Source organism: Phoxinus phoxinus (genome assembly GCF_949152265.1).
Source record: "Phoxinus phoxinus genome assembly, chromosome: 4".
Classification (NCBI taxonomy): Eukaryota; Metazoa; Chordata; class Actinopteri; order Cypriniformes; family Leuciscidae; genus Phoxinus; species Phoxinus phoxinus.
In genome coordinates this window covers 20,963,469-20,989,661 of record NC_136879.1, presented here as the reverse complement: position 1 = coordinate 20,989,661, position 26,193 = coordinate 20,963,469, and the positions used below count along the sequence as shown (strand labels likewise).

Genomic DNA, 26,193 nt, shown 5'->3' with positions numbered 1-26,193 from the left:
CCGATCGTGACTTTATCCAGCCTTCAAAGACCTCTTAGAGACCATGATTACTCGGACACTCACTTAGTGTGTAAAAGCAAATGTAGCGTGCACAAAAGGGTCAGCTATTTTAGGACGCATTTTCTTGAAAGGCCACTCCCGAGAGCACGGGCGAGACTTTTCAAACCCCGGCACCTCTTTTGAGCCAATGACAAGTATCCAGTGCATCTGGGCGCACTCGACTGCTCTCAGAAACACGAACGACAGAAGCTGCAACTTCACATCAAGGCTGCATCAGTCACCTCACGTCAAACTTGAAGGGCACGATTGGACACAAGCGACAAGCCGAAAAACACATTAGCATAATGTTTACATAAATGAATACGTAAACACAGTGGCAAGATAATCAGCATGGCACATTTAAATGCTGCAGCCAGCCGTACTCGTGCGCCGAGAAGTCGCACTGCCTGAGAAGCAGCGATAGGAGAGGAAAGACATGTCAAACACGCACACCGGTCTGATTCCGACTCCTGATGCGGCGCGTTGACGTCTTATTTAAACAAGATAATGACATGGGATTAGGCTGCAGCATAGAACCTGACTTTTAGTCTATATAGCGGGCGACTCAAAACTACAGCTCCGAAACAGAAAGCATCAACGCTATGCGATGGACAACAAAGCACTATTCTGCTCTTTTTAAAGTCCAAATAAACACCACTTTGAGATTTTAATCACAACCTGCGTGTTTTTCATTCAAGGACTCAAAGGAGATGTACCAGAATGAAATTCAAAGTCTAGAACAAAGAAAAACAAACAAATATTTGCTTATATCTCCATCTGATTCGACAGTGAACGCCCACTTTAGATAGACAATTGAGTCATACATACAAAGTTATGCATAGACGAAAACACAGGTGGTTTAACACAACAATTTGAACGCTTTCGGCCTTGATTGGTCAGATCAGAGACTCACGCCGAAGACTTGCATATTGCCAGACATTATATTCAAACATAATTAAGGCACAAGCAGAGTCTCATATTTCACATACTGCAATCTCATGCAATCTCCTTCGCTGTAAAGCTTGTTGCACATTGCATACAGTATAAAAAGGTTGCAATTACCAGCAAACAATTGGATTTCTAATTATATTTAAGTAAAATCGTCAGTGTAAAAATTGCAGTGTTAAAAGTTATTAATTCCCAAAGAGTTAAATTAACAATCAACAATGTTAAAAAACACTCCTCTTCAGTGTAGTTACAAGTGTAATTTTATTTTTACACTGAAAGTGCAAAAACAAAAAGGCGCCGAATTGTATTGACTCCGCCCCTCGATGACTGCTGTCTCGAAAGACGACGACGCCATTTTATCTTCATGCGACCGAGACGGTAGGTTGAATTGCTTTTTTCTTTCTAAAATAAAAAAGTAAATACACTTGTTAACATTTTTGGTAAAATATGGTGGTGAACACATTTAGAAATGATAAACTGCGCGTTTTTGTCAGGATTAAGGAAACTCGTCAAGTTCATGAGATGCAGAGATGTAACGTTACAGAAGGATGTGAAGGTTTCTCATGACGATTTGATTTCCTGGATGAAGGTGATTTAACGTTTAAAATACATTTGTATTATAAATTATATTTGTATTACAAATATATTTTTTAGCTCATTTCATTTTGGTTTGTTGACAGCCTTCATGAAAGCCTTCCCGCCTCCAGTCGCGCCGAGGCCTCAACCGGTCTTACGACAAGCCTGGCACTAAAGTTGATGAGGAGGTCTGAAACAGCAGCTGCATTTGGGCTTCTTTTTTTCTGCGCAGATGAGAGAATTCTTCAAATGGTAAGTTTATATTCGTTTTGTGTGTATTAAAGTTGCTGTGTTATACATGAACGCGTTAACAGTTCCGTTTTTGTGACGCATGCGCATTATTAACAGCTCGTTTAAGTATCTTGTAAATTAGCGCGCAGTGCAAACAACAAAAGCACTTTTTTGTAACGTTAGACTGAGGTGGGGGAGCGTTTAAAAACGTTTTATTCGCCCTATGTTTAAGTGAGAATTACATATCTGTATGTTTGTTCTTAGCACTGAATATCATGTCGTCATATCTGCGTCAAGACACAAACATACGAACTTCCCATCAAATTTTTTTTTTTTCAAACATTGTGAAAGTGCATTAAAGCTAATCTGTAAATCCATCTGTCTTCCAAATCAGTTTACAGGTAACATTTTCGTATGCACTGGCAGAGAATACAGGTACTTTAGCTTGAAATCAGTCTTTATCAATTCATACTGCATGTTATTTTGGGATAAATTATGTCCTAACTATTTATCTGTCTGCATTTTATTAATATGAATCTTTATGTTCTGTTCACATTATAAATACCATTAATAAATGATGGGTAAAATAAATTCTAAATGCGTATTAAAATCAAGTTGATGCCTTATTACTCATTTAACTTATATAAATGTATTCAATAATCAGATTAAATGCATATTAATGCAATATAAATAATTTTACACCCATGCTTTATAGACAGCTCTCAGCATAATCGAAATTAAGGGTAATCACAATTATTTTTACCTTATTTACAGCCCCAATTTAAATTGTATTGCATTACTGAATTTTGGAAATATTAGCCTCAACTGACATATTTTTTTCAAATCCTTTTTCAATAGATTTGGCCCAGAACCCTCCAGTGTCAAGTGAAGGAAGCTCCTCTCATGAGATTGCTACAGAAACCAAGCAACAGAAATGAAGACGAAAGCAACAGAATGCTGAAGATGAATCCAGAATCGTGAGTGTCATTATATTTTATTCTATGTGCAGTACACATTTTAATACATGACGAATCAACATGAAACATTTAAACCTAACTGGGCAACCACACAATGCCTTTGTTCAGACCTGAAATGTACATGTGTCTTGGGTGATTGATGTCCTTCGGATGAGACGTTAAACCGAGGTCCTGACTCTCTGTGGTCGTTAAAAATCCCAGGATGTCCTTCGAAAAAGAGTAGGGGTGTAACCCCGGCATCCTGGCCAAATTTGCCCCTTGCCCTCTGTCCATCATGGCCTCCTAATCATCCTCCTATATATACTAATTGGCTTCATCACTGTCTCCTCTCCACCAGTAAGCTGGTGTGTGGTGAGCGTTCTGGCGCAATATGGCTGCCGTCGCATCATCCAAGTGGATGCTGCACATTGGTGGTGGTTGAGGAGATTCCCCCCCTTCTATGTAAAGCGCTTTGAGGTCTCAGATAAAGCGCTATATAAATGTAACAAATTATTATTATTATTATTATTAATTATTATGTATCTTGATTGTCATAATTCATGATGACACATCAATCACTATGTCATTGTGTTAATTCAAGATATTAAACTGCAAAAAGTTAAAGGGTTAGTTGACACACAAGTGTAAAATTGTTGTAATTTCTCACCCTCATGTCATTCCAAACCCAAAAAGACTTTAGTTCATCTTCGAAACTTAAATGAATGTATCAAGAATACTCCACGCAACTACCACTTTGACGCTTCAAAAAGTTCATAAAGAGATCATAAAACGAACCCATATGAATTGAGCCGTTTAGTCCAAATTTTCTGAAGAAACTTGATTGCTTTGTGATGAATAGATTGAATTTAGACTCTTATTCACATATAAACATGAATCAACCAACATGAACAGAAGAAAAAGAAAATTTGGACTAAACTGCTTGGTTCATGGATTAGTTTTAAGATCTCTTTGTTAACTTTTTGAACCGTCAAAGTGGTATTTGTGTAGCTGTCAATGGAAGGAAAGAAAGCTGTCAGATTTCATCAAAATATCTTCATTTGTGTTTCAAAGACTAAAGAAAGTCTTGCGGGTTTGGAACGACATGAGGGTCAGTAAATTACTGAATAATTTTTTTTGGGTGAACTATCCCTTTAATAAAAGAATGTGGCCTAGACCTCAATCGAATCTCAATGCGTCTTGGGTGCGTTTACACCTGTACTTCGAGTTGTTCGCTTGTGCAAGATGAATGTTAATGCCAGGTGTGAACGGTGCTACTCTGCGAATACACAATCATCTGAACAGAATTGTTCCTGAGAGAGATATGGTTGTCATTATGCTATGTAACTGTTTGATTGTTTTTGTTTTGATTTTTGTTTAGAAGACCTCCGCTAAGTTCCTGGAAAGGCTTCTCCCAAGACCTTCAAGGACCTGATTGACTGCAGAATCTGCTGTGAAAGATGATGAAACTGATGATTCAGGTTAGACTATAGTTCAGAATAAGATTATCTATACACGTTCATGCATGAATGCATTTTGCTGAAGTTTTCACGTGTTATTTAGAATGGGGCAGCGATCTTGCATCAATTCGTCTCCTGCAAGAGACCTGGAAAGATGTCCTCATATCAAGCTGAACAACACCTTGTCGTCTCCAAAAAGGTACATTTGGACATTTCTGTCACACTGCCTATTGTCTGCCTCAAAATATTGCCATTTGTGTTGATTGTATTGTGGAAAACGAATATAAAGACGGCCAATTGGAGAGCTGACTTTGAGTGTTATTTTTGTCTTTGGCAGGGACCAGCATACAAGACCACCTTGACTGCATTGAAGAGACCACACAGCATACCTGCTCGCGGCCGGTGATGCTGATATGGCAATAAACTCAAATACTACTTCCTGTTCGCTGAATGGGACAAAGAGGAACTGCATACATGGATGCTACACAACTGTTGACAAGTAGTTTTCTGCAATCTTGTTCAAATCTACCTGTCATATTTCTTCATGTCTAGGCAAATTAACATGATTTTATGTTTTTTCTTGACTTTTTTTTTCTTGCAACTCCTCATGAATGTGATAATTTGACCTTTACACATCTGGCATATGTTATAAAGGAGCCACTTTGCCTATTTGTTAAATAAACTTTGGATTTATACATCTGTCTGAAGACTCTTGATTTTATCTTGTACATTAACACTATATAATAGTGTAAATAGTTTTTGCACTGAACAGATAACTTTATAAATAACACTTATAGTGTAATCCAATAGTGTAAATCCAATGGAATTAAATCAACACCAGGGGTGTTAAAACCCCCAAGTGTAAAACTTAAACAACAATTTAAGTGTAACACTTTACACTCGAAGTGTAATTTTTCTACACTGTAAGGTGCTATATTAACACTGTAAATTCAACACTACAAACGGTGTACTTTTTACTCTAGATAGATTGGGACCATATATGATCCGGAGTAGTGTTAAAATTAACACTTTAAGTGTTAATTTGACACTGCGTTTTTTACTGTGTACAAAGCAAACACTGACACCTTTTTTTTTTATAAACTACTTCTGTGGTCTTCTATACGCAGGGGTTCTTTCAGCAGTTTTCAGTTGCGAATACCAAGCATGACAAAGTTTACAGCAACAAGAAATGGTCATCTACAAATATTAGTGTGTAATTGCTGAGCAACATGACAATCACAGCCAATTAGAAGTTGTGAATTTTGTACCAATTAAACTCACAGGGGACGGAGCTACACAGCGGATAGAAATTGGAACAAACAACAATTCTTTATAATGATTTAAATTATAGTCACATTACATCGCCAGTTGCAGCTAAAACATTTAAATCAAATATTTTGATGAGGCCTTCACTTTTTTAATGATCATTAGGTTTGAGAATTATTTTAATCTCTTTCTCTAATAAGCTATTTGATTTATTTTCTGTTCTATTATTGTATTGTACATGACTTCAGTCTATACTCTGTGGTTTTAAAAATGCTTCGCACATACATTTGGCTTTCATTTTTGTTTTTAAATAAATTCATTTAAATGTATTTTCTTTATTCTTCTTCCATTATTCTTCATAAAAATGCTATTTATTATTTTTCTTTATATCCTCTTGTCTTATAATACACAAGATGCAGATGAACACAAACACAGACATACAGACTACCACTCCTGTATAATGGCAACAAGAATGTTGCACACACAGCAGATTATTTCCTCGGTGCCATGCAACAACATATGCTACCATCCAGTGCAAATTGAGCCTTGGCATACAGTACATGGATAACCAATTTCAACTCCACTAAACTTGATTGTTGGAGCCTGATAATATACAGGCAGCAAAGTTATTATGAGCTAAAAGCTCACAGCAAGATGGTGAATAGAGGAAGGAGGAAGGCCTGGTATTCTGTGTCAAAAGCTTCTCAGACCGAGGAAGATGAAGGCAAGTCGGAGCTCCACGCTGTGTCACGTGGTGTTAGACTCGCAAATTGTGTACATGGAGGCAGAAAGGGAAAATGCAACAAGCAATCATTACAGTAAATTGCCTTGGCCATTTTTTCCATTCAGATGCAGAAACCGGTGAGGGAGCATTTACCGCATATAGCTTTGAGAATAGAAGATTTGAACATTTGCTCGTGGGCCAAATTGGCTAGATACACATTCAGTGTGACTGGCAGGAAATTTTTGAGGACATCTATAAGCATTCCACCTCTTGTATGACAAAAATACTCATATATACAGTATATACATATAATTGTGACTTGGGCAAAATACATTTTTGGGCCCACCAACCTCGACCTGTCAGACTGAAAACCAAGACTGAAAACCAAGACCAAAACGAGACGCTGTATTTTTACAAATAATTAAACAATGTTGTGTCATTATTTTATTAACAAAATCAAGCTCAAATTAAGTTTTTTTACTCAGCGGATGTCTGTTTGTGTCCGTGTTTAGAACGGCCGTATCTAAGACAATGAGTGCATCGCATTACGGGTGCGCATCTTACAAGTTATGAACTTTATTGTAGCTGTAGCTTTGTAAGCACTCCATTTGTTCTGTCAGTTGGCCAAAATATCATGTTATAAAAAGATTAGGTTATTTAAGGCAGTATTGCCTATGATGACCCGACGGCAAGACTAAGACACTCTTCTTCGCTCCTCAAATACATAAAAAAAATTGCCTTTATATTGTTTCTTGATTTACCATTGCTTTGCAAACAAGCAGTGACACTCCAAACTGCGAGCAGCACTTCAATCAAGATTCATGAAGCGGTTGGAGTAATGAGTTTGACCGATAGTTTAAGGAGCCAATGGAGTTACGAGGTTAACACGCAAGCTGTTTTTAATACTTTTCATTGGTTAAATATTTGCAAAATCCACAGACAGACGTAAAGGGTGACCAATAGTAATGATTTATGATGAAATATGGAGATACAAGTTTTCTGCCCAACAGTGACGATCTAGTTTAAATGTAAAGTAATTGTCTTACAGAATAGAGGTTTAGCATTAGAATTAAATAATAATATAATTAAAAAATATATTATTTGTCCTCATTGTAATAAGCACCCACTTGTAATTAGTGTTCCACTGCAATACTTTTGGTTTTGGTTTATCTTTGTAAACAAGCGTTTACAGCCATTGTGCCACGGCTCGAAGATTTTTTGAACATGAGCGCCATATTTTCAAGACACCATGTCATGTTAAAAAAGTTCAATTTCAAAACGCTTCTCAGAAACGCGTCTTTTCAGCAGCATTGAGCATCTGCAGTTGGTTAATATTTTGCAGCGTATAAACTCTTCAAATATAAGAGATATAAGAGTAAGTAGAGCCAGTTTCAGTGACAGCAAATATTACAAAAATATCTGACCAGGTGATGGAGTGAATGACCAATACAAAATCAAGTGTTCCACACAGCCTGAAATAAGAGTTTGATCTTTATTAAGATATATTTTTATATTTTTGCACTGATTTAAAAAAAATTGGTTTGCACAGGAAAAAGGTGAGGTGAAAAAGAGAAACTTCCTGATAATGATAAAATAAAAATAATAAAATGTAAAATAAATATCTTATTTAAACTCTTTCTGTTTATGTATCTTTAATGGTAAATCTGAAAACTACTTTACATGATCAAATACACCTTAACTGCAAAAATTCCTGAATTGTTGGATGAAAAGATTCCTTTAAAAGAAAACGGAGGTCACTTTTAACCCACATGCATTTCTGGGGTATCTGTGAATGCTTGGTGGAAGCTAGGATACCATGGAACATTTTTGAAAGTGTGGTGTAGTTTAGTTTAAGGCTAATACAATGGCAATGGCAAAGCAGTTTAAATTTGCTTCTCCCAATTGTGACAAACTTCTTTGTATTTGTACATTTGCACAAATCCGCTTACCGGTATGCTTTGATTTGTTGTTAATGGCAAAGCTATAGAAAAAGTATTTGGTATAATGACTCGTATGTTTCATTGCAAAGTTTAGATTAAGTAACTTAGTGCATGGAAGCTTGTTTACGCCATGGAATAAAAAATGATAATAATTGTGACTTTATCTTGCAATTTTGCCTCTTTTTTCTGAATTTCGAGATATAAACTCGCAATTGCGAGTTATAAATTCCAATTCTGAGCGGGAAAAATACTTTTTTCTCAGAATTTCCATATTATATCTTGCAATTCTGACTGTATAACTTGCAATTGCTAGTTTATATCACCCAATTCTGAGAAAAAAGCCAGAATTGGGAGAAAAAGTCACAATTACCTATTTTTTTTTATTCGGTGATGGAAACAAGCTTCCATTAGCGTGATCAGGTAAATGTATAAGATAGCTGTATTTTGACTTTCTGATTCAAAAGGTACCTTTGAAATCCATAAGGTGAAAAACCCAGGCACTTGGAAGTACGAATGAATACAAAAAATCCATCTCCTCCGATCACTCACCAACAAAAGAAATCTGTAAAAATAAGACAGAAAGGTACATTTGTAAAGACGCACACACACATACACACAGTTACCGCACTTAAGAAGGTCCAGGACATTACAATGACTCTTTCTCTCTCTTTTTTACCTTCACTCTCCATTGAAGCGCTCCCTTTGAATAAGTTCAAGTTTTCCGAGAGAACCTTAGGAACACTTCAAAGTGAAGCCCAGGGAGTGTTTCTATACTGCATGGAAAGAGCTCTCTCGGGTTCACGGCCATTACGCCACGCTTTAGCCTCCTCCAGTACACCCTATCTCTCTCTCTCAAAGCCAATAGCGCTTGCATTTCAAGTCAGGTTGCAATCTCTTCAAATTACCAACCACACTGGAACAAATAATAGTGATTTACTTAATTAAAAACTAAACATTTTCCCATCTAAATAAACAAAAGAAATTGAAAGCGCTGGCTCCTTGAGGCATCTCCCTCGGTCCATTAGTTGCAGTCCAATGGGCTTTGATAGGAATTAACTCACACTCAATTATCCTCTGTGCCCGCAAACAGTCCCAGACGCCAAAATGTGAATGCGCCGACTGCAATCTCCCTCCTCGCAACCGTGAATGGATGGAGGGCTTTCAACCGGAGAGTACGCAAGCTGTATTTAGACATTCTTTAAACATATCCCTTCATTTTCTCTGTCTGTCTTCTTTCGTCACATGCGCCCACGGACGCTTTTAGCCTTTTATCAGTACCGGGGCACTGGCTGCCAGCGACCCTGTAAAAAGACTATACTATAAGACTATTCGATACTCTGAGATTTTGTGAGAAGCATTTTTGCATATTCTTGAGTACTACAAATCTTTCTTTTGGGTCTTTTCTAAGTAAGTACACCACAGCTAGCCAATGCAAACTCAGATATCAAATTCATAGAGCAAGAAACAAGATATTCATGAACTTATTCAATTATTTATCATTTCAAATAGCTACTCATTTACCATTAACCACTAGCCACTTGTCAGTCTTTCCACAGCCTCTGTAAGTTGCCTATACACAACGTGATCTCTGAATAAAAACTTTGGTTCCACAAAAACTGTGTGAGTATGATTACTTTATTTGGGCTCATGGCCTAGTAACAATAGTCTAGTGATGTGTTGCTAACGTTTTCTTTCTTTCTTATTCTAATGTTCCCTGAGTGTGCTGAGGACCAATCAAAAGAGAAACTCACAGTTTTTGTACTGACTTTCACTGCTGTGCTAGTCACTGCTCGTTTAGAAAATTAACTTCTCTCTTCTTTTCTTTTTGACACAAACCTTATTTTTGTGCGTCGTAGGAAGGTGTCGGAGGTCTGTCAGGGAGATGCCATAAAGATTCGGAGTTATAACTGGAGTCTGGAGCTTTTCTGAATGACTCAGCGGTTCCTGTCCAGGTCTTTAATGAGATGTTCTTCAGGCCTGTCTAACCTCCCTTTTCCTTCGTCTCCAAAGACAAACAAGTACCTTAATTGCAGGGGGGGGGGAATCAACATGGCACAGGAAAAGGAAATTAATTAATGTTCGTTTTTTTGTTTCTAATGTCTTGTCAAGTTGTGGTACTGCAACACTGGTGATAAATTTACCTGATCAGACAAGGAATGGTAAAAAAACAACAGAGCTTGGGTTTAATTTATTTATTAAAAAATGGACTAAAATTAAAGGCAAATTAGAAATGGTTTGGCATAGAAACTGAAACAGTTAAATGTCAAACCATCCCTAATTTGCAGTTGTTGCATGTGTATAAAATATACATACATGTACATATACACACATATATATATATATTTTTATATATATATATATATATATATATATATATATATATATATATATATATATATACATGTTTTTTGTTTTGTTTTGTTTAGTTTTTTATCATGGCAACTCTCGGAATCGAACTAAAAGGGATTGTATTGGTAAGAATGGGAATGTGCCTTGTCTTGGCAGACTAGATCTGCAATCCGGCTTCTGCCGAAACATGCACATAAATACAGTGAGTAGGACATGAGAGCTGATGTGAGAAAAGTAGTGAGAACCTTCCAAATCTAGGCAGGTGGTGCTGGGGAAGTTGGGGGGCTATAGGAAAATTCCCATTGCACCGAGTTGTACAACACCCCACACTTCGTGCACACAATATAATAAGTCGTTAACTCTTTTTAATGTATATATATATATATATATATATATATATATATATATATATATATATATATATATATATATATATATTTTATAGTGTCTTTTAATATCATATGTTTTTGTCCTATATGTATTATTGACACATAATGTCTCTCAGAATAAGAATTACCTTTTCTCTTGTTAGATTGAACAGCTAATCTGTGCACATACAGGCTGCACCATCGGCATGTCAATATGATTCCTTCATGCTGTCGTGGATGTCATTGCACTCAGTGACAAGTGATGCTTGTGTTGCAATTTGTTTACATCTCATATATGTCCTTGTCAGTCTCCTTGTGTCTTCAGAAGAGTGAAAGTTAAAAGATATGAAATTCGATTCCCTGTGAGTACAAACCGGTAGGGTTTCTGGCTGGGCCGGAGAGGCATCACAGATAGTGACCCTTTCAGGTACATTTTGTGTGTGTTTTTCTTTTCTCATTACATCATCAATCAACCCTACACTCAAGCCTGTACATATTTGATGCAAAGACAGCATGAAATTTCCCAATGTGCAGAAAATGAGATCAACTCTGCTCTCCGACTGGGACATGCATATGTTTTTGCAAATTTTAAAACCAGTTTCATAACCAGCATCTCCTGGGTTGGTATCTGGGTTGGCTCAGTTATACCAGATACATGCACACTAGGACTACAGTTAAAAAAATTGGCGTCTTAAGAATATTTCATGTTTTTAAAAGAAGTTTCTTAAACTCACTCAAGCAACATTTATTTGATCAATAATACAGCAAAAACAGTCATATAGTAAAATATTATAACGAGTTAAAACAATTTTCTATTTAAATATATTTTAAAAGGTAGTTTATTCCTGTGATGATTTTTTACTATGACTCAAACTTTTACCATTACCAAGCCATTACTTCAGTCCTTAGTGTCAAATTCAGAAATCCTTCTATGATGATTTGCTGCTCAAGAAACATATGCAACACCAATTTGTATTTGAAATAGAAATGCATTGAATTAGCTGAATTAATTAAATAAGATTTGTAATACTGTAAAAATATGAACTATTAAAGGAATTAAATTCATTACAGTAGATTCACCTATTCTAAATCCTAAACATTATGAACTACATCTGTTGAAAATGCGATCTTAAAATCTTGGTGACAAATATGAACACTGCAATGAATACAAAAATACTAAAAAAGTAAAGTAAAAAACAATAAAGACAGGAAGTCATCAACAGATTCCGGGAATATTCTGGTAAAAGTGGAGAATTTTAAGGCCACTAATGGATTTCACCCACTTTTAGCTTCCTGAGGCAGCAGCGCTATTAAAATGCTCTTTGTTTTGACTCTTTGTCATACCGTTTCAACTTAGTATCGCAGCTTCCACACAGAAATACTTCTCCGTCTCTCCCTCATCCATCCCCTTGACACAGAAGTCAACTTAAAACTGACAAGGGAGAGAGAGTGAGACAACGGCCTTCTTTCATGCCTCCATCTCCTCACTCTTACTTGTCTTCTTAAAGCCGAAAGAGAGATGGGGGAAAAGAGGAACCGTATAAAAAAAGGTGTCTTTGAGCGTGATAAAACACTTGCATATGAGAGAACGCAGCTTACCTGTTGAGCTTCACCGCTCGCCTTTGTCTCGCCTCATGTGGAGGTTCTTCTCTGAAGACGTTCGCCAGCTCTGGTGAAGAACTGCCAGTGGGGCTCCCCTACGCACATTCCCCTCGTCCTGACGGTTTCTTAACAACCTGACAGCATTGGAGGAGTGATACGAGGGAGGATGAGTGAATGGAAATGAGATGAGCAAACTGCTGACTGTAAAAAAGCAGAGGAACACTTGTAACGTGGCACTGCATCTCTGTCCTTTCACCTCGTCATATTCGGGCATTAGCGGGCATTTAATGAGCTTTAACGGAGCTACAGAAGGGTGCTACCACAGGACACGACCTTTCTAATAGACTACATCTAGAACAACACTGCCATTTTTTCCTTTTCTGATTCGTTTCTTTTTCTTTTTCGCTCTGTTTGTATGTTGAGGGACCCTGGTACCCTTGTCGACACTGAAGTGAACGCTGCAGTCTCCACAGCGACCAGTTTTGTAACATTTATGCTCATGCATAATAAATACTGCACAGTCTATTCACTATATTTTATATACTGAACACTCCTTAGGGGCCCTTGGTTCTCTCAATGCGCACAGCAACAGATTTGACACAGAATTCATTTTCCACAACTGAATATTTGATTTGTCTGGTGAAAATCGTTGTTTTTTTACCCCCCTCTACAGTTTTTCTATTTTTTTGTTTTGTTATTATTATATGCCACCTAATGGACACCCGAGACATGGATTGACTCACTGCTGACGCCACCAAGAAAAAGCAGTTGGAATTTTGAGTGATTCTAGACAATGGATAAAGATTTTTCTTCTTTAGGAAAATCTATGCTTATAAACACAGGACAAGGGTCAATAGCCACGGCTCGTCTCATCATCTTCTGCAAAATTTAGCATTTGCAGGCTTTCAGGAACGCTGTTTTTCTACACAATGGATTTTCAAAGCTTGCATACATATGCATTATAGTGGTTATATAAAGAAACTGTATATCTCATAATAACTATAAGTTTCTCTAAGTTATATATATATATCTATATAGATGTATCCTCGCTCGGATCCCAGTCACTTCTAATCACAGCCACCTGTTATCAAGCACCGCACTCATCACTCCTGCATATAAACACACTCCCTGCACTGTCATTTGTCTGGTCTCAACTTGGACTATGGATTTACCTGTATTCCTAATATTACCTTCTGTGATTCCCAAGTTCCTGTCTCCTTGCTCCTGCGTCTGTTCCCCTTCTCCAGCGTTTTCTTCAGCGTTTCCTCAAGACCTGTAAGATAAACGGCCCTATTTTAACGGTCTAAGCACACGGCACATGTGCACTTTGGGCGCGTCCGAATTCACGGAAAAATGGTTCTGTGCCGGTTTCCACCATATCTTTATGTACACAATAATAATCTTTTACATTGTAATCCTTTATTTTTTTTATATATGGCATGTTTGTGTGCTGCTGCGCATCCCTGTGTGTGAAATAAGCAGTGTACGCACGTTGTGGACCCGCCTATAGGCGCTCTTTAAATATCAAAAAACAATTGCGCCATTGACCAACTGAAACCTGGTCTAAAGTCAATGGCGCAATTGTTTTTTGTTATTTAAAGATCGCATAATATGCGCCTATAGGTGGGTCTATTTCAGTAGCCTCAAAATAGCAACGCACCAACAATGCGCCTGACCACAACTCTTTTTCAAACCAGGACGCCAATGGGCGCACAAATGGGCGCAAATGCATTTGCTATTTAAACAACTTGGCGCAGGAAGTGAAAAAGATAACTGCGTCGGGCTGAAACTAGCAAAAAACACTTGCGTCGTGCCTGGCGCCGCGGCCCTAAGACTCTGATAACTATTCAGCCTGATAAACGACAAATAAAAGGTGTGTGTGGATTTACACACCTTTTGAAGCGACGATCACAATCTTTACTTACAAAACCTAAGAACTGAAGATTAATACCTGCCTTGGTCATCGATGTGTTATTACTCACCGGTGTTTGGAATTTCCAAATCTATCCATCCCTCTCGAGTCTGCCATCTCAGTTGATCAGTAGGAGCACTTCACACTTTTTGCTGAAGTGAAAGTTAAAAAAAAGTGAACTTAAAAATTGTTTATTGTTATGAAAAATGCGCAAAAATACTATTTTCAATTTTTATATGAACCTATATTTCGCAAAACATGTTTTACTCTAAACCTGCAAGAAAATTAAACTCATAAAACTAAAGCTGTGTTCCGAATTTGAGGTTGAAGACTCAAAAAAATTGTTTTCATTTAGCAAGTGCCAAAACCTTTACCAAGTTTCGTACCATTCCATTTAAATCTAAAAAAAAACAACCTTAAAATGTTTCTGTCAAAAATAACCAAAGGGTTTTCTTGACAAGAGAAGGTAATCAAAGCCATCAATTTTGTTCGATGTTCAAATCCTCACAACAACTACATAGATAAATGTTACTTATTCTCTAGATCTATTAATAAACTAAACCACTATCTTCCGATAGACAGATTTCCTACAAGGTCTCGCATAAAAGCGTTTTCACTGTATCTGGGAGATTGGAGAAGTGCATTGAATCTGAATGTGTAAAGAGCAAGAAGTAAAGTTCAGTCACAAGAGAAAGATCATAGATTTAAGCTGAACTTTAAAACCCTGGGTGTAGTGTTCTCACATGAGAACTATGAGCCTCTATCAAGGCTGCGGCCTTCAACACACACAGAACTACATGTACTGTACGCATACAACCGACACACACAGTGAGACGTGCTTTATAAGTGGAAGGAGGCGTGGGGTAGGTGCTTCATGGAGAGCCGGAGAGACAGATGTGAACAGCTGGGGCCTGTTGCTCAGTCATTATGTAGAGTGGCCCCCAGGCACAGGTTAATATGTACACACACACCCAAACACACACACATATGCAAATGCAGGCACATGCATTGCACAACAGCATAAAAACATTACTAATCAACTTGCACACAGTATCAGTGAAAAAATCTAACTAAAATTAACAAAAATGTCCCCCATTATTTTGCTGTCTTTGTCTTTAAAGGGGTTCTCACCCACTGGCAAAATGGGCTTTCAGTAGAACGTGGCTGCCTATGCAGTAGAAAGGCGGGGGAATTTTGAAATATGTGCTACCTGACTAGAGAAAACTGAGGAAAAGGGCTGTTGTCTTCCCTTTTGCCAAATTGGTAAACCTTCATCACCCATAATGCACTGGGCATGTTGCCGTCCAAGGCCACTTCCACCAGTCTGACATGGTGTCTGCTAACACTTCAGGGCTGCGTTGTGGTCGTGTCTAGACACAGGTCTTTCATCTGGAAAATATTTTTTTACATTTAAATAATTGCATTACAGTAATTGTTTTACAGTACTTTGCCAATATTGCCATTACTAATTTTAGAAAAAGTCAAAAGGAAAAATGTCCGGATGCATTATTGTAATACAGGTGAAACTCGAAAAAATTGAATATCGTGCATAAGTTAATTTATTTTAGTAATTCAACTTAAAAGGTGAAACTAATATATTATATAGACTCATTACATTCAAAAGTGAGATATTTCAAGCCTTTATTTGTTATCATTTTGATGATTATGGCTTACAGCTTATGAAACATCCCAAATTCAAAATTAGAATATTGTGAAAAGGTTTTCATAGCTGTAAGCCATAATCATCAAAATGATAACAAATAAAGGCTTGTACAATATATTAGTTTCACCTTTTAAGTTGAATGATTAAAAAATATATTAACTTTTGCACGATATTCTAATTTTTTGAGTTTCACCTGTATAATCAAATTTTACAATGCAAATTTAAATGATTCAATTTCTTTGTCATGTAATTACTTTTCTTTTTCTTTCTTTCTTTTTTTTTTTTTTTGGTGACCTGAGCATGTTTTTGAACCAGTTGCATAAAACTTTAAGAAAATGACAGATCTAAATATGCACTGAAAAAAAAGAGAAAAAACAACAGAGAAAAAACAACAGAGAAAAAACAACAGAGAAAGAACACACAAATTCAGAAAACAGAGGGATGGCAGAGGTGAAAAGCGAACGAGAGATGGATGGGGCAAGGCTAACCAGTGGAGAAAGAACCAGGAGATACAGCTGCTGCAGAGTTAGTTTACAGAAAGTGAAGAACACACACACACACAAACGCACACACACACACACACACACACACAAACGCGCATACACACACACACACTGTCAGGAGAGATTCTGTGAAGAACAAAAAATGGTCAAGGAAAGCAATATCCTCAGCAATAAAAGTATAGGTGCAAGACGGGCTCTGCAAGTAAAAATATATGTGAGAAAAATGTTCTCTATAATACAAAAAAAAAATGCTAATGTAATACAAATGTTTTCATTAAAAACTAATTGTAACCCTTCTAAGGGTTCTGAGAACATAAACACTGAATTCAGTTGCAAACCTCACTCACTGCAATGACCACAGTGGAAACAATGCTTTTATTGCATGGAAGCATTCCCAGTATTATGTAAAACAGCGCCAATTTTCTGGTAATATTGTTTAGTTGACATCAGGGGGCCAAATAATATCTTATTAGTTGTAGTTGGGGGCCAAATAATGTCATTGATAATAATAATGATAATAATAATAATAATAAACAACACCAATAATTATAATGTCAACAACTGTGCAATAAAATTTGCTTTAGAAATGTATACAATAATAATAATACATATTCTATATAAAACAACATAAATTATTATTATTATTAACACTGAAAATGTTTGTTGAACAATTTACTTTGAAACCATTTTTTACTCAGAATTTTCTTTTCTGACAAAGTACAGCAAGCAGTTAATGTTACTTCCACAGTTATATTTGGATCAGTTTATTCTCTGTGTACACATTACTGTGAAAGTGTTCTCTTAGCACAGATACATTCTCCAAAACACATCACCGCGCACACACACACACACACACACATAGCATCTATTCCCTTTTTAAACCACAGTGAGTAGAAGACAGGAAGTTTAATTACAAAATGCAAACAGTAGCTACAGGTTATAGAGATAAAAGATGAGGAAAAGGGGTTTTAGACACTAATATCCAAATTCATCAGAGGGAAATTAACACTCCCAGCAGCTCACTTTAAACAAGAGCTGTATTTAATGAAAAAGGACCCCACTGACCCAGGCAGACCTCTGAGGGCCCTAGCTCAAGATGGGATCCCATTTGTGTGCTCTGAGCCTAGGAATTACAACCTAACCCGTAGCCTTCGTGATCTGGATCCTATAGCCCTGCTGTCAGCTTGAGACTGTTAGCGGTGGAGCGCCGGGCTAATACCGTACAACAGCACTGCGGTTTTTCTCGTGATTAGTGCCAGATCCAACTGGCATGACTTCTACAATGCATTACTTCTGAATAAAACTGTGCCATGGTGGCATAAAGCAGTTTTTTTTTAACAAAAAGTAAAAGTTTCACTGCAAATCTGTTCTGAAGCTGCCTCATCGCAGAGGCATCTACTGTACCTTCTAGCACACGTGTTTCTGTGTTTTTTCGTTTACTTTTAAAAGCTGCACTTTTAACTTGAGCACCACAATTTGAGAATGTCATGTCATGCGTGAGATGCTAACGCAAAAGTAAAAAAAAAAACCCGTCCGTCTAGCGCATGTTTACAAATAACGATGGAAAAGTAGTGCAGTGGAACGGGCCCGTTCACACCAATGACAACTATAACCATTACATTAAAGATATAGTAGGACATATAAAAGAATAGCAGGGTTAACACCACGGCATAGGGAAACGATATTGTTGGAATGACATTCAGAAAACTGATTTCCAGTTGATGAACGATGAAAACATTGACAGCCAATCAGAATCCATCCCGCTTTAAAGAGTTTAAGCATTTAAAGAGACAGACGACAAACCTGAGGCGCGTATACAAATATACAGAGCGTTATCTTGTGGGAGTGGATGCTAATATACAGTAGTTATCATTATGATTATCTTATTATTGACTTTGGTGTGAACGGGCCTTTAGATTTAAAATGCTACATGCAAACCAATATGTTAATGATCAGTCACATGTACAACACACAAATAGCACACATCACATTAAATCCACAATAGTTGACTAATAGAGTGAGATTAGCATGTTGCTAAGCTAACAACTCCAGATGCTGTACACATTTGGGGTCAGTAAGACTTTTTTTATTTAAGGAATTCCTATTTTTATTCAGCAAGAACACTATAAATTGAACGAAAGTGACAGTAAAGACATTAATAATCTTCAAAAAGATTTCAGTTCAAATAAATAAAGGTTGTTCTTTTGAACTTTCTATTCATCAAAGGATCCTGACAATTTATAATGAAAATGCTGAAAATTCAAGATTGCCATCACAGTGATACACTACATTTTAAAAATATTGAAACAGAAAACTGTAAAAAAAAAAAAAAAAAAATCTTACCAACTCCAAACTTTGGCAAGGGAGAGTGAATATTCTGTGAAAAAAAGCTTACTTTCAGAAATAACTTCCTATTAATTAAATATGTAATCGACACTATCCTCATTGCAGTGCATTCTGGGATTGCCTTATGAGTGGTCAAAAGAAGGTATCTTGAGATGTAAAATAAGGTATTTTGCTCAAAAGAAGGTATCTTGCAAGGCAGCATGGTTGTGTTGCCTACTTTCTGTCAGAAACACACCTGGGATGCAGGACAATGAACAGAGATGTATGGATTCACTCCTGTTCCTAAAAATGGCACATACTTGCAGAAAGAATTAGCCGACTTAAGAATTACCCGTCTGATTACATTTGATTCAGTGACCTCTTTTAGATTATATGATTTGCAAGGAAAAATGGGCAGGTTTTTGTTAAAACATTATCTCTCCTTCCCTCAAGGGAGAGTTTAGCCCACTTCTGCGGTGGAGATTTACATTGGCTTGAATTTAGGTTAGTTCATTATATATATTTTTTATTTAATCCTTTCGTTTTGTGTGTGTGTGTGTGTGTGTGTGTGTGTGTGTGTGTGTGTGTGTGTGTGTGTGTGTGTGTGTGTGTGTGTGTGTGTGTGTGCGTGTGTGTGTTTCTTTTTGTTCTGATGCAAGGATCCAGCTAATGAATATGCATCACAGCTCCAAACTCGATTTTCAACAAAAGCATAAACTGCTTTCTGATCATATAAAACAATTGCTCTAATGTCCAGAAGTAATTGAGCCGTTTGATATCCAAATTGATCCTATTTACTTTCACAATACACATTCATTCCTGGTTTTATTGTGAACGATTCACGAGCACAGATATTCTGTAGAAAAAAGTTGGTCTTTGTCTATAATCTTTCAACAAAAAAACAAACAGAATTTGCTCGCCATGTGAAAAAAAAAGCAACATTTTGAGCAAAAAGCTGAGAATTTTTTTTTTGTTTGTCAAAACCATCTAAATCAGATTATGAACAATGATCAAAACATTGGTAGATTGATTCCATCAACACCCCAAAGCTTAACAGTCCTGTAACCGTTTCATTCGGTAACATTAGGCAGTTTTGATTTATATGCTGTTTAATGTTGATGATCATGTTATTTTACATACAGTATACATCTTCTTACATAATATGATATCACTTGTTTCTGCTTCTTCTTCGGGAGATTGTTCGGGAGATTTTGATCTGGTGCAGAATTATCAGCAAAACTGTAAAATAAGGTTCCATTTGTTAACTAAAGTTAACAAAGACTAATAAATCCTTTAGCAAATGTATTGATCATTGTTAATTAATGCATTAACGCTAACTAATATGGATGCTTATTGTTACTGAATTAACATTACATTAATTAATGAATTAATATTTCCGGTGGCGTTTTTTTTTTTTTTTTGAGGAGGCAAGGGAGGAAGTGCCATAGAAAATAATCCATATTACAAAAATAAAACAATGCATACATAACAAATTGTGACATTAAAAAAAAGTCTATAAATCTATCGGTTTTCTAAAGTATGAATGGATGGGGGAAAGTCACATGAGAGGAGGAAATGCCTCCATCGTGCTATGATTGGATATGATTGGAAATGATTGGAAATGATTGGAAATGATTGGAAATGATTGGTTCGTGTGATAAATCACGCCTCTTGTTTTCATGCGCGTTCACGAATCGGTCTGAATGAACAAAAAGGATGGCGTTAATAGGAAGACTAAGTAAACGGCTCATCTACTAAGATATCACTGATTAATGTCATGTCAATATCAAACTTGAAAAGGCCTGAAAACATAACTGTGGGTTGTTGGTTTTTTATCAATAAACTTGATGAAATTAAAGGTAAATCTTTGTGTCTGTGTCGTGACCACGCTGTAAAAAAAAAAAAGGTTGCTCCCTTAAATTTTCAAGTACAATCAACTTTGATGTGTAAGTCATTTCAACTTGACTTACATTAAACTGACTTAAATCAGTTGAATCTTGTATAACTTATAAAAAAAAGTAAAAAAATACTTAACTTACTTTGAGTTTTGATGAACAATGTAAAAAAATGTTGTCATAACTTATTGATCATAATTTGTTTTACAATGCAGTCTTTACTGACCTTGATGAAAAGAACTGAACAGTTCAGTAAATTGTTACTGTCTTTAGTTATTATTTTGGAATAAATGAAAACTTGAGATATATACTTGGTTTTAATAAATACATTAGTTACATTGTTAATGTAAAAATACAAAACAGAATTGTAGTTGGTTTCTTTTTCGAAGTAATGTAAAGTAATGTTTATTTAATTAGGAAAATGTGACAAGATTAAGTGAGCATTAGGTGAGGACTTTGCCTCCTCATTTCCGAACACAACTGCATGCCACAGCGATACAGTGTTTGTCAAGTTTCAGTACGACAGTATTACACTTGATGAGAGTTCTGAAGTGTAGCCCACTATGCGATAAGTACAGCCTTGACCCGAAGAAGACTCTCGCTCCGGTCCGTCTGCGGCTAAGTGCTCGGCTAATGCACTGCTGGAGAGCAAGAACCCGGCGGTCCTCATGAGCTCTCCAGCATAATCAACCCAACCAATAGGGCTCTGCGTCTCTGACTTTATAAGGGATGTGTCACAGAGGGTCAGCGTAAAAGAGGAAATGACTCAGTTGTTGTGCATTAACTTGAAAGAACTCAGAACGCCACTAATGCTGACACATCTTGCTCTTACTAGCCCAAATCTGCTTTAAAGGACTGCGCACACGCACACACACATAAACGCAGGGCAACACTCAAAACACAGGCACAACATCAAAACACACCAATCTGCCTATCTCTGATTACAGAAATCGCCTTCATCAACAAGCAACCGTCTGGCCGTGGAAGTCTGGCCAGGACACAAGTCCGCCGTAATCTCACAAGTCTCGGACAGATCTCCGGGATCTTCGTGCTGAGGAACGTCACATCGGCGTTAAAGGTCGTACTAATCCCTGAGTTGTTGATGACCCACAAGGCGCTGTTTTGAGCAGGTGGAAAAAAGTGATTAATTCCGGTTAAGAGGGATTTGGACCACGGATCGGGGTTGGTTTTCGCCGCCGTACACTCGCACACAAACACACTCTGGCAATGATACGGGGGGTCAGACAGAGTGTTGAGTGGAAACCAGCTGTGGTAGCCAGATTGAAGAGACGCTAATCCGCAAATCGGCTCGGTTTAACCCAAAACCGCAAATGAGCTTCTGAATATCAGCTATTTAATACAGTGATATTCTGACAGCTGATGAAGGGGCAGTTAAAGACATAGTTCACCCAAAAAAATGTCATCATTTACTCACCCTCAAGTTGTTCTAAACCTGTATGAGTTTCTTTGTTCTGTTGATCATAAAAGAAGATGTTTTGAAGAATGTGGGTTGCTGGTCCCCATCGACTTCTATAGTATGAAAACAAAATATTATAGAAAGTCAATGGGTATGAGAAAAACGTCGCATAAAATGATCCCATAGTGGGAAACGCTAAAAGTTTCTATATATGAAGAGCCTGAAGGAACCCTTTAAGGCTCTACATATCCTTTTCTGAATTATGCTTGGCTAACACTGTTGATCTTCCAAAACTGCAGTGTTATGCTTATTGTTTTCACGTCACACTGCTAGACTAGACAGGCCTATGTCATGGAGAAGGGAGAGATTAAATTTGTCATTAAATCGATCAATTAAATAAAAATGCAATGCACATCATTTCAGGTATGAAAACATAAAATCCAAAAATGGTTTTGTTTATTTGAGACTTCCATAAAAAGAATCTGATTACATAACACGCTTACCTCGTAATGTTACCCCAACACTGATTATGCGATGCAGAATAAATGCTTCAATGTTTGAAATAGATTTTTAATTAAAATTTAATGAGTCTTAAAGATTAAGGCTCATTTACCAAAGGAAACATTTGCTAGTGTGAGATGCATTTAAACTGGAAATACCTCATACCTAGGTTTTTTTTTTTTTTTTTCAAGAAATGCATATGGCAATGGCATGGAAGACTAGACCATGACTAGTCACTGTCAATTACTTCAAAGTCAGTTATTTCATGTCGAATGGCAACATAAATGAGTCCCATTACTCATTAGTTGTCTGATTTCTGTGTTTATAAAACAGATTAAATATGAAAGTAGATTTATATCTAGATATAAATAATAAATCAAAACTGACATGTGGCCTGCTTATTCAAAATAAAAATAAATGATTGTAGAATATAGAGATTAAATATAAAATGTAATCTATATATTTATACATAAGTATCAATAAAAACTTTGTCTGTATATAATTATTCATGATAGTAACCATTAACTGTAATTTATGCGACCATATGGTAGAGATTGAATGTAAAAGTTAATTTCTATCTAGATATAAACATAAATAAATAAAAGGTATAAAAAAGTGAATCACTATATAACAATCACTAATTATATACCGTACTGATGTGACTACCGGTATATGATATACATTTAAAATGAAGCAAAAAAAACATATGGTGTGTGTGCGTGTGTGTTTATTTAACAGCTGACAATAATAATCAGTAATACATATGCAGTTTATGCAAATATTTGTAAGAGATTAAATAATATACACAATAACTTCTACCAAGATGTAAACAAATAAAAATGGACATGTGGTCTGCTATGGTAATTATTCATAATCATAATCAGTGATTGTGTAGAATAATGATGTTACAAATGCATGAGTGGAAGAACGGCAGTGTGTGTGTGTGTGTGTGTGTGTGTGTGTGTGTGTGTGTGTGTGTGTGTGTGTGTGTGTGTGTGTGTGTGTGTGTGTGTGTGTGTGTGTGTGTGTGTGTGTGTGTGTGTGTGTGTGTGTGTGTGTTTGTTTGTTCCTGGTAAACCTTCTTGGTAAAAAAAACACAAAAAAGTTGTGAGTAACAAATGTCCCCACAAAGAGTAATAGTAGAGTAATAATAATAGTAATACCAGTACCAAGAGTTATAGTAATAACAGTAATGTTTGACTTTTTGAGGAATTTTTTGGGTCCCAATGAGGCAAAAAGCTCACAAATCATATTAAGTTTTGCTTTTTGAAAATGTAAAAACACAGAAAGTTTTCTGTGACGGGTAGGTTTACGGATAGAATATACAGTTTGAACAGTATAAAAACCATTATGTCTATGGAAAATCCCCATAAAACAAAGTGTGTGTGTGTGTGTGTGTGTGTGTGTGTGTGTGTGTGTGTGTGTGTGTGTGTGTGTGTGTGTGTGTGTGTGTGTTGCGCAACAACGCGCAAGAGAGAGGAAGTTGTCAGAAAGATAGAGGGAGGAAGATAGAGAGTGGAGAGAATGTGTGAGTGGTACAATATTACCAGGTCACTGTGAAGAGGGAGAGGGGTCAGATAATAAGACTCAATCGCGCTGAGTGAAACGTACTGGGAGAGAAAATGCTGACGTGTTCCCTCCACTCCATCCAATTCTGGAAGCACCAGCCCTCTCTTTCGCTCCCTCTCTTTTTTATGCAGTGGTGTGGGATCCACGGCCCACAAACTTTAGCACTTTACTGTCCATTCACGTGCCCATCTATCACAATGAAGGGCTGATGAAGAGACAGCAGGGTGAATGAGTGGAGAAGAGCAAGGGAGGGGAGGAATAAAACGAGGGATGGGGCCCATATTGAAACGGGAGGTCAGAGAAGATGAGCACCGTTGCCAACCTTGTGTGTCCCGTTCTTTTATTTACCGCTCCACCACCGTAAGCCTATTACTGATGCTATCTCTCTCTCACACACAAAAGACTAACTCAAACAAACACCCCGCATGTGACCTTTTGGGAACACAGCTAGAAAAATGCTCATTTGAATAACACCGAACTCCATCAAACAACCCCATACACACAGTGCTGCTAAACATGCTACTTTAGTGTAAAAAAAATGCATGTGCATGTCCTTGTACACACACACACACACAGAGATATGTAAGGCTACATTAGTGATGCCAAAGATGGTTTTCATATGACGTGAAAGCGTCTTCTCTCGTGTGTTTTTCTGTCGTCTCCGGTCATGTTATATGTAAGTTGCGTGAGCTTATTTCGTCAATTAAATCGAAGGATCTGAAAAAGCCCATTCATTTACCCGTCCATAGACCCTCCCCTTGAAGAAAACAGGACAGACATGGTCGAAAGTTGTCAAAAGAGACGGATTAAAACACCAGGTGTAAATGTGAATGTGTCTCACTCGTCTACTTGATCTGATCGACCAAAAGGAATCTTAATATTAGATATAAACAAGGCCTCATTGACTTCCAAACAAGTAATGCTCTGTAGTTCCTGTCTCTATGAAGCCCCTCCTTCTGAAAAGCACACTGTGTTCTGATTGGTCAAGCACTTCAATCGCGTATCAGAGATTTCATGCTCCTTACCATAACCGTGTTAGATCTGGTTGGGAAAAAACATCATCTCTTGAACACACTACTAACACAACTCAACCAGGCATCAACCACTTTTTTTTTTTGCGTATATGCCTTGGGCAGGAATTATTTAAATGAGGAATACTGTGACGTGAACGTTCCTAGAAGAAAACTCAAGGCTACAATCGAGGCGTTTCAGGGAGTTCAGAAACAGTGCGCACTGATATAGAAAATAACTACTTTTGGAGGGACTTTGAGCTTGAAAAAGGTCTGCAATCTTACAAAGCACAAAGAGCAACATTACACTCTAAAGAAAGCTGAATATGTAGCTGAAAAGGCCTCTTTAATTCACTCAACAATTTTAATCCTGACGTACCAAACCTGAATTTCTTTCTTCCAACAGACACAACATATTAACTTCACTTTCAAACTACAAAACTGACAAAAAAAAACTAAATAAAAGTACCATAAAAGTGGTCTGTAGGACTCGGCTATATTCCCAACACCGAAAATCTAAATGCAATGCATAAATACAATGTCAATTTAAGTTGTCATTCTCTGAAAATCCTCTCTTGTACAGTAGCTTTCAAATCTCACATGTGCAACTTGAATATGCGCATATTCAAATTTGCTGTGTTTGTTATGAGACACATGAAAACTAATGAGGTTATACCATTTTAAATAAACAATGGCAATATATTCAAATATATGTAACTGTAAATGAGATATTGGAGCTGCGGTGGAAAGAAGATTTAATGAACAACTAACATTTTTCCTCACACAAAGCTAATTTTACTTACAAACTTTTGTTTGTTGTATATGGTTTGCTATTTTTTGCATCAGTATTCTGTTAAACATCTCTTTTCGTGTCCAAGTGAGTAAATGAAAACAATACATTTTTAAATGAACTACTTTAATGCAAAAGCACAAGCAGCACAG

The 26,193-nt window shown here is 36.8% G+C and overlaps 1 protein-coding gene and 1 long non-coding RNA gene across 8 annotated transcripts in view; one reads left to right on the top strand and one right to left on the bottom strand.

Annotated features, from left to right (window-relative positions):
• Nucleotides 1–14,524, bottom strand: part of nphs1 (NPHS1 adhesion molecule, nephrin) — a 94,650-nt gene extending 80,126 nt beyond the window's left edge. Inside the window, exons 1-5 of one of the 3 annotated variants that reach the window (XM_079609439.1) lie at nt 14,439–14,524; nt 13,647–13,729; nt 12,454–12,657; nt 9,974–10,159; nt 8,606–8,699 (exon numbers count right to left, since the gene is read on the bottom strand). In XM_079609439.1, coding sequence (XP_079465565.1) covers nt 8,606–8,669 — 64 coding nt within the window. In that variant the 5' untranslated portion in view covers nt 8,670–8,699; nt 9,974–10,159; nt 12,454–12,657; nt 13,647–13,729; nt 14,439–14,524. Of the gene's footprint in view, nt 1–8,605; nt 8,700–8,813; nt 8,849–9,973; nt 10,160–12,453; nt 12,658–13,646; nt 13,730–14,438 lie in introns of those variants that run through there. The other 2 variants (XM_079609438.1, XM_079609440.1) reach the window with 2 other exon arrangements.
• On the top strand, nt 1,238–4,902 carry LOC306996792. Of its 5 annotated transcripts, none has more exons than XR_013797179.1 (8): nt 1,252–1,576; nt 1,668–1,815; nt 2,189–2,229; nt 2,510–2,537; nt 2,653–2,771; nt 4,129–4,228; nt 4,311–4,406; nt 4,545–4,902. It is a non-coding gene; the product is annotated as an uncharacterized lncRNA (long non-coding RNA). The 5 variants fall into 5 exon arrangements; XR_013797182.1 differs by having other exon boundaries at nt 1,347–1,365; nt 1,482–1,576; nt 2,510–2,771; XR_013797178.1 differs by having other exon boundaries at nt 1,238–1,576; nt 2,510–2,771.
• Nucleotides 14,525–26,193: the final 11,669 nt, after the last annotated feature.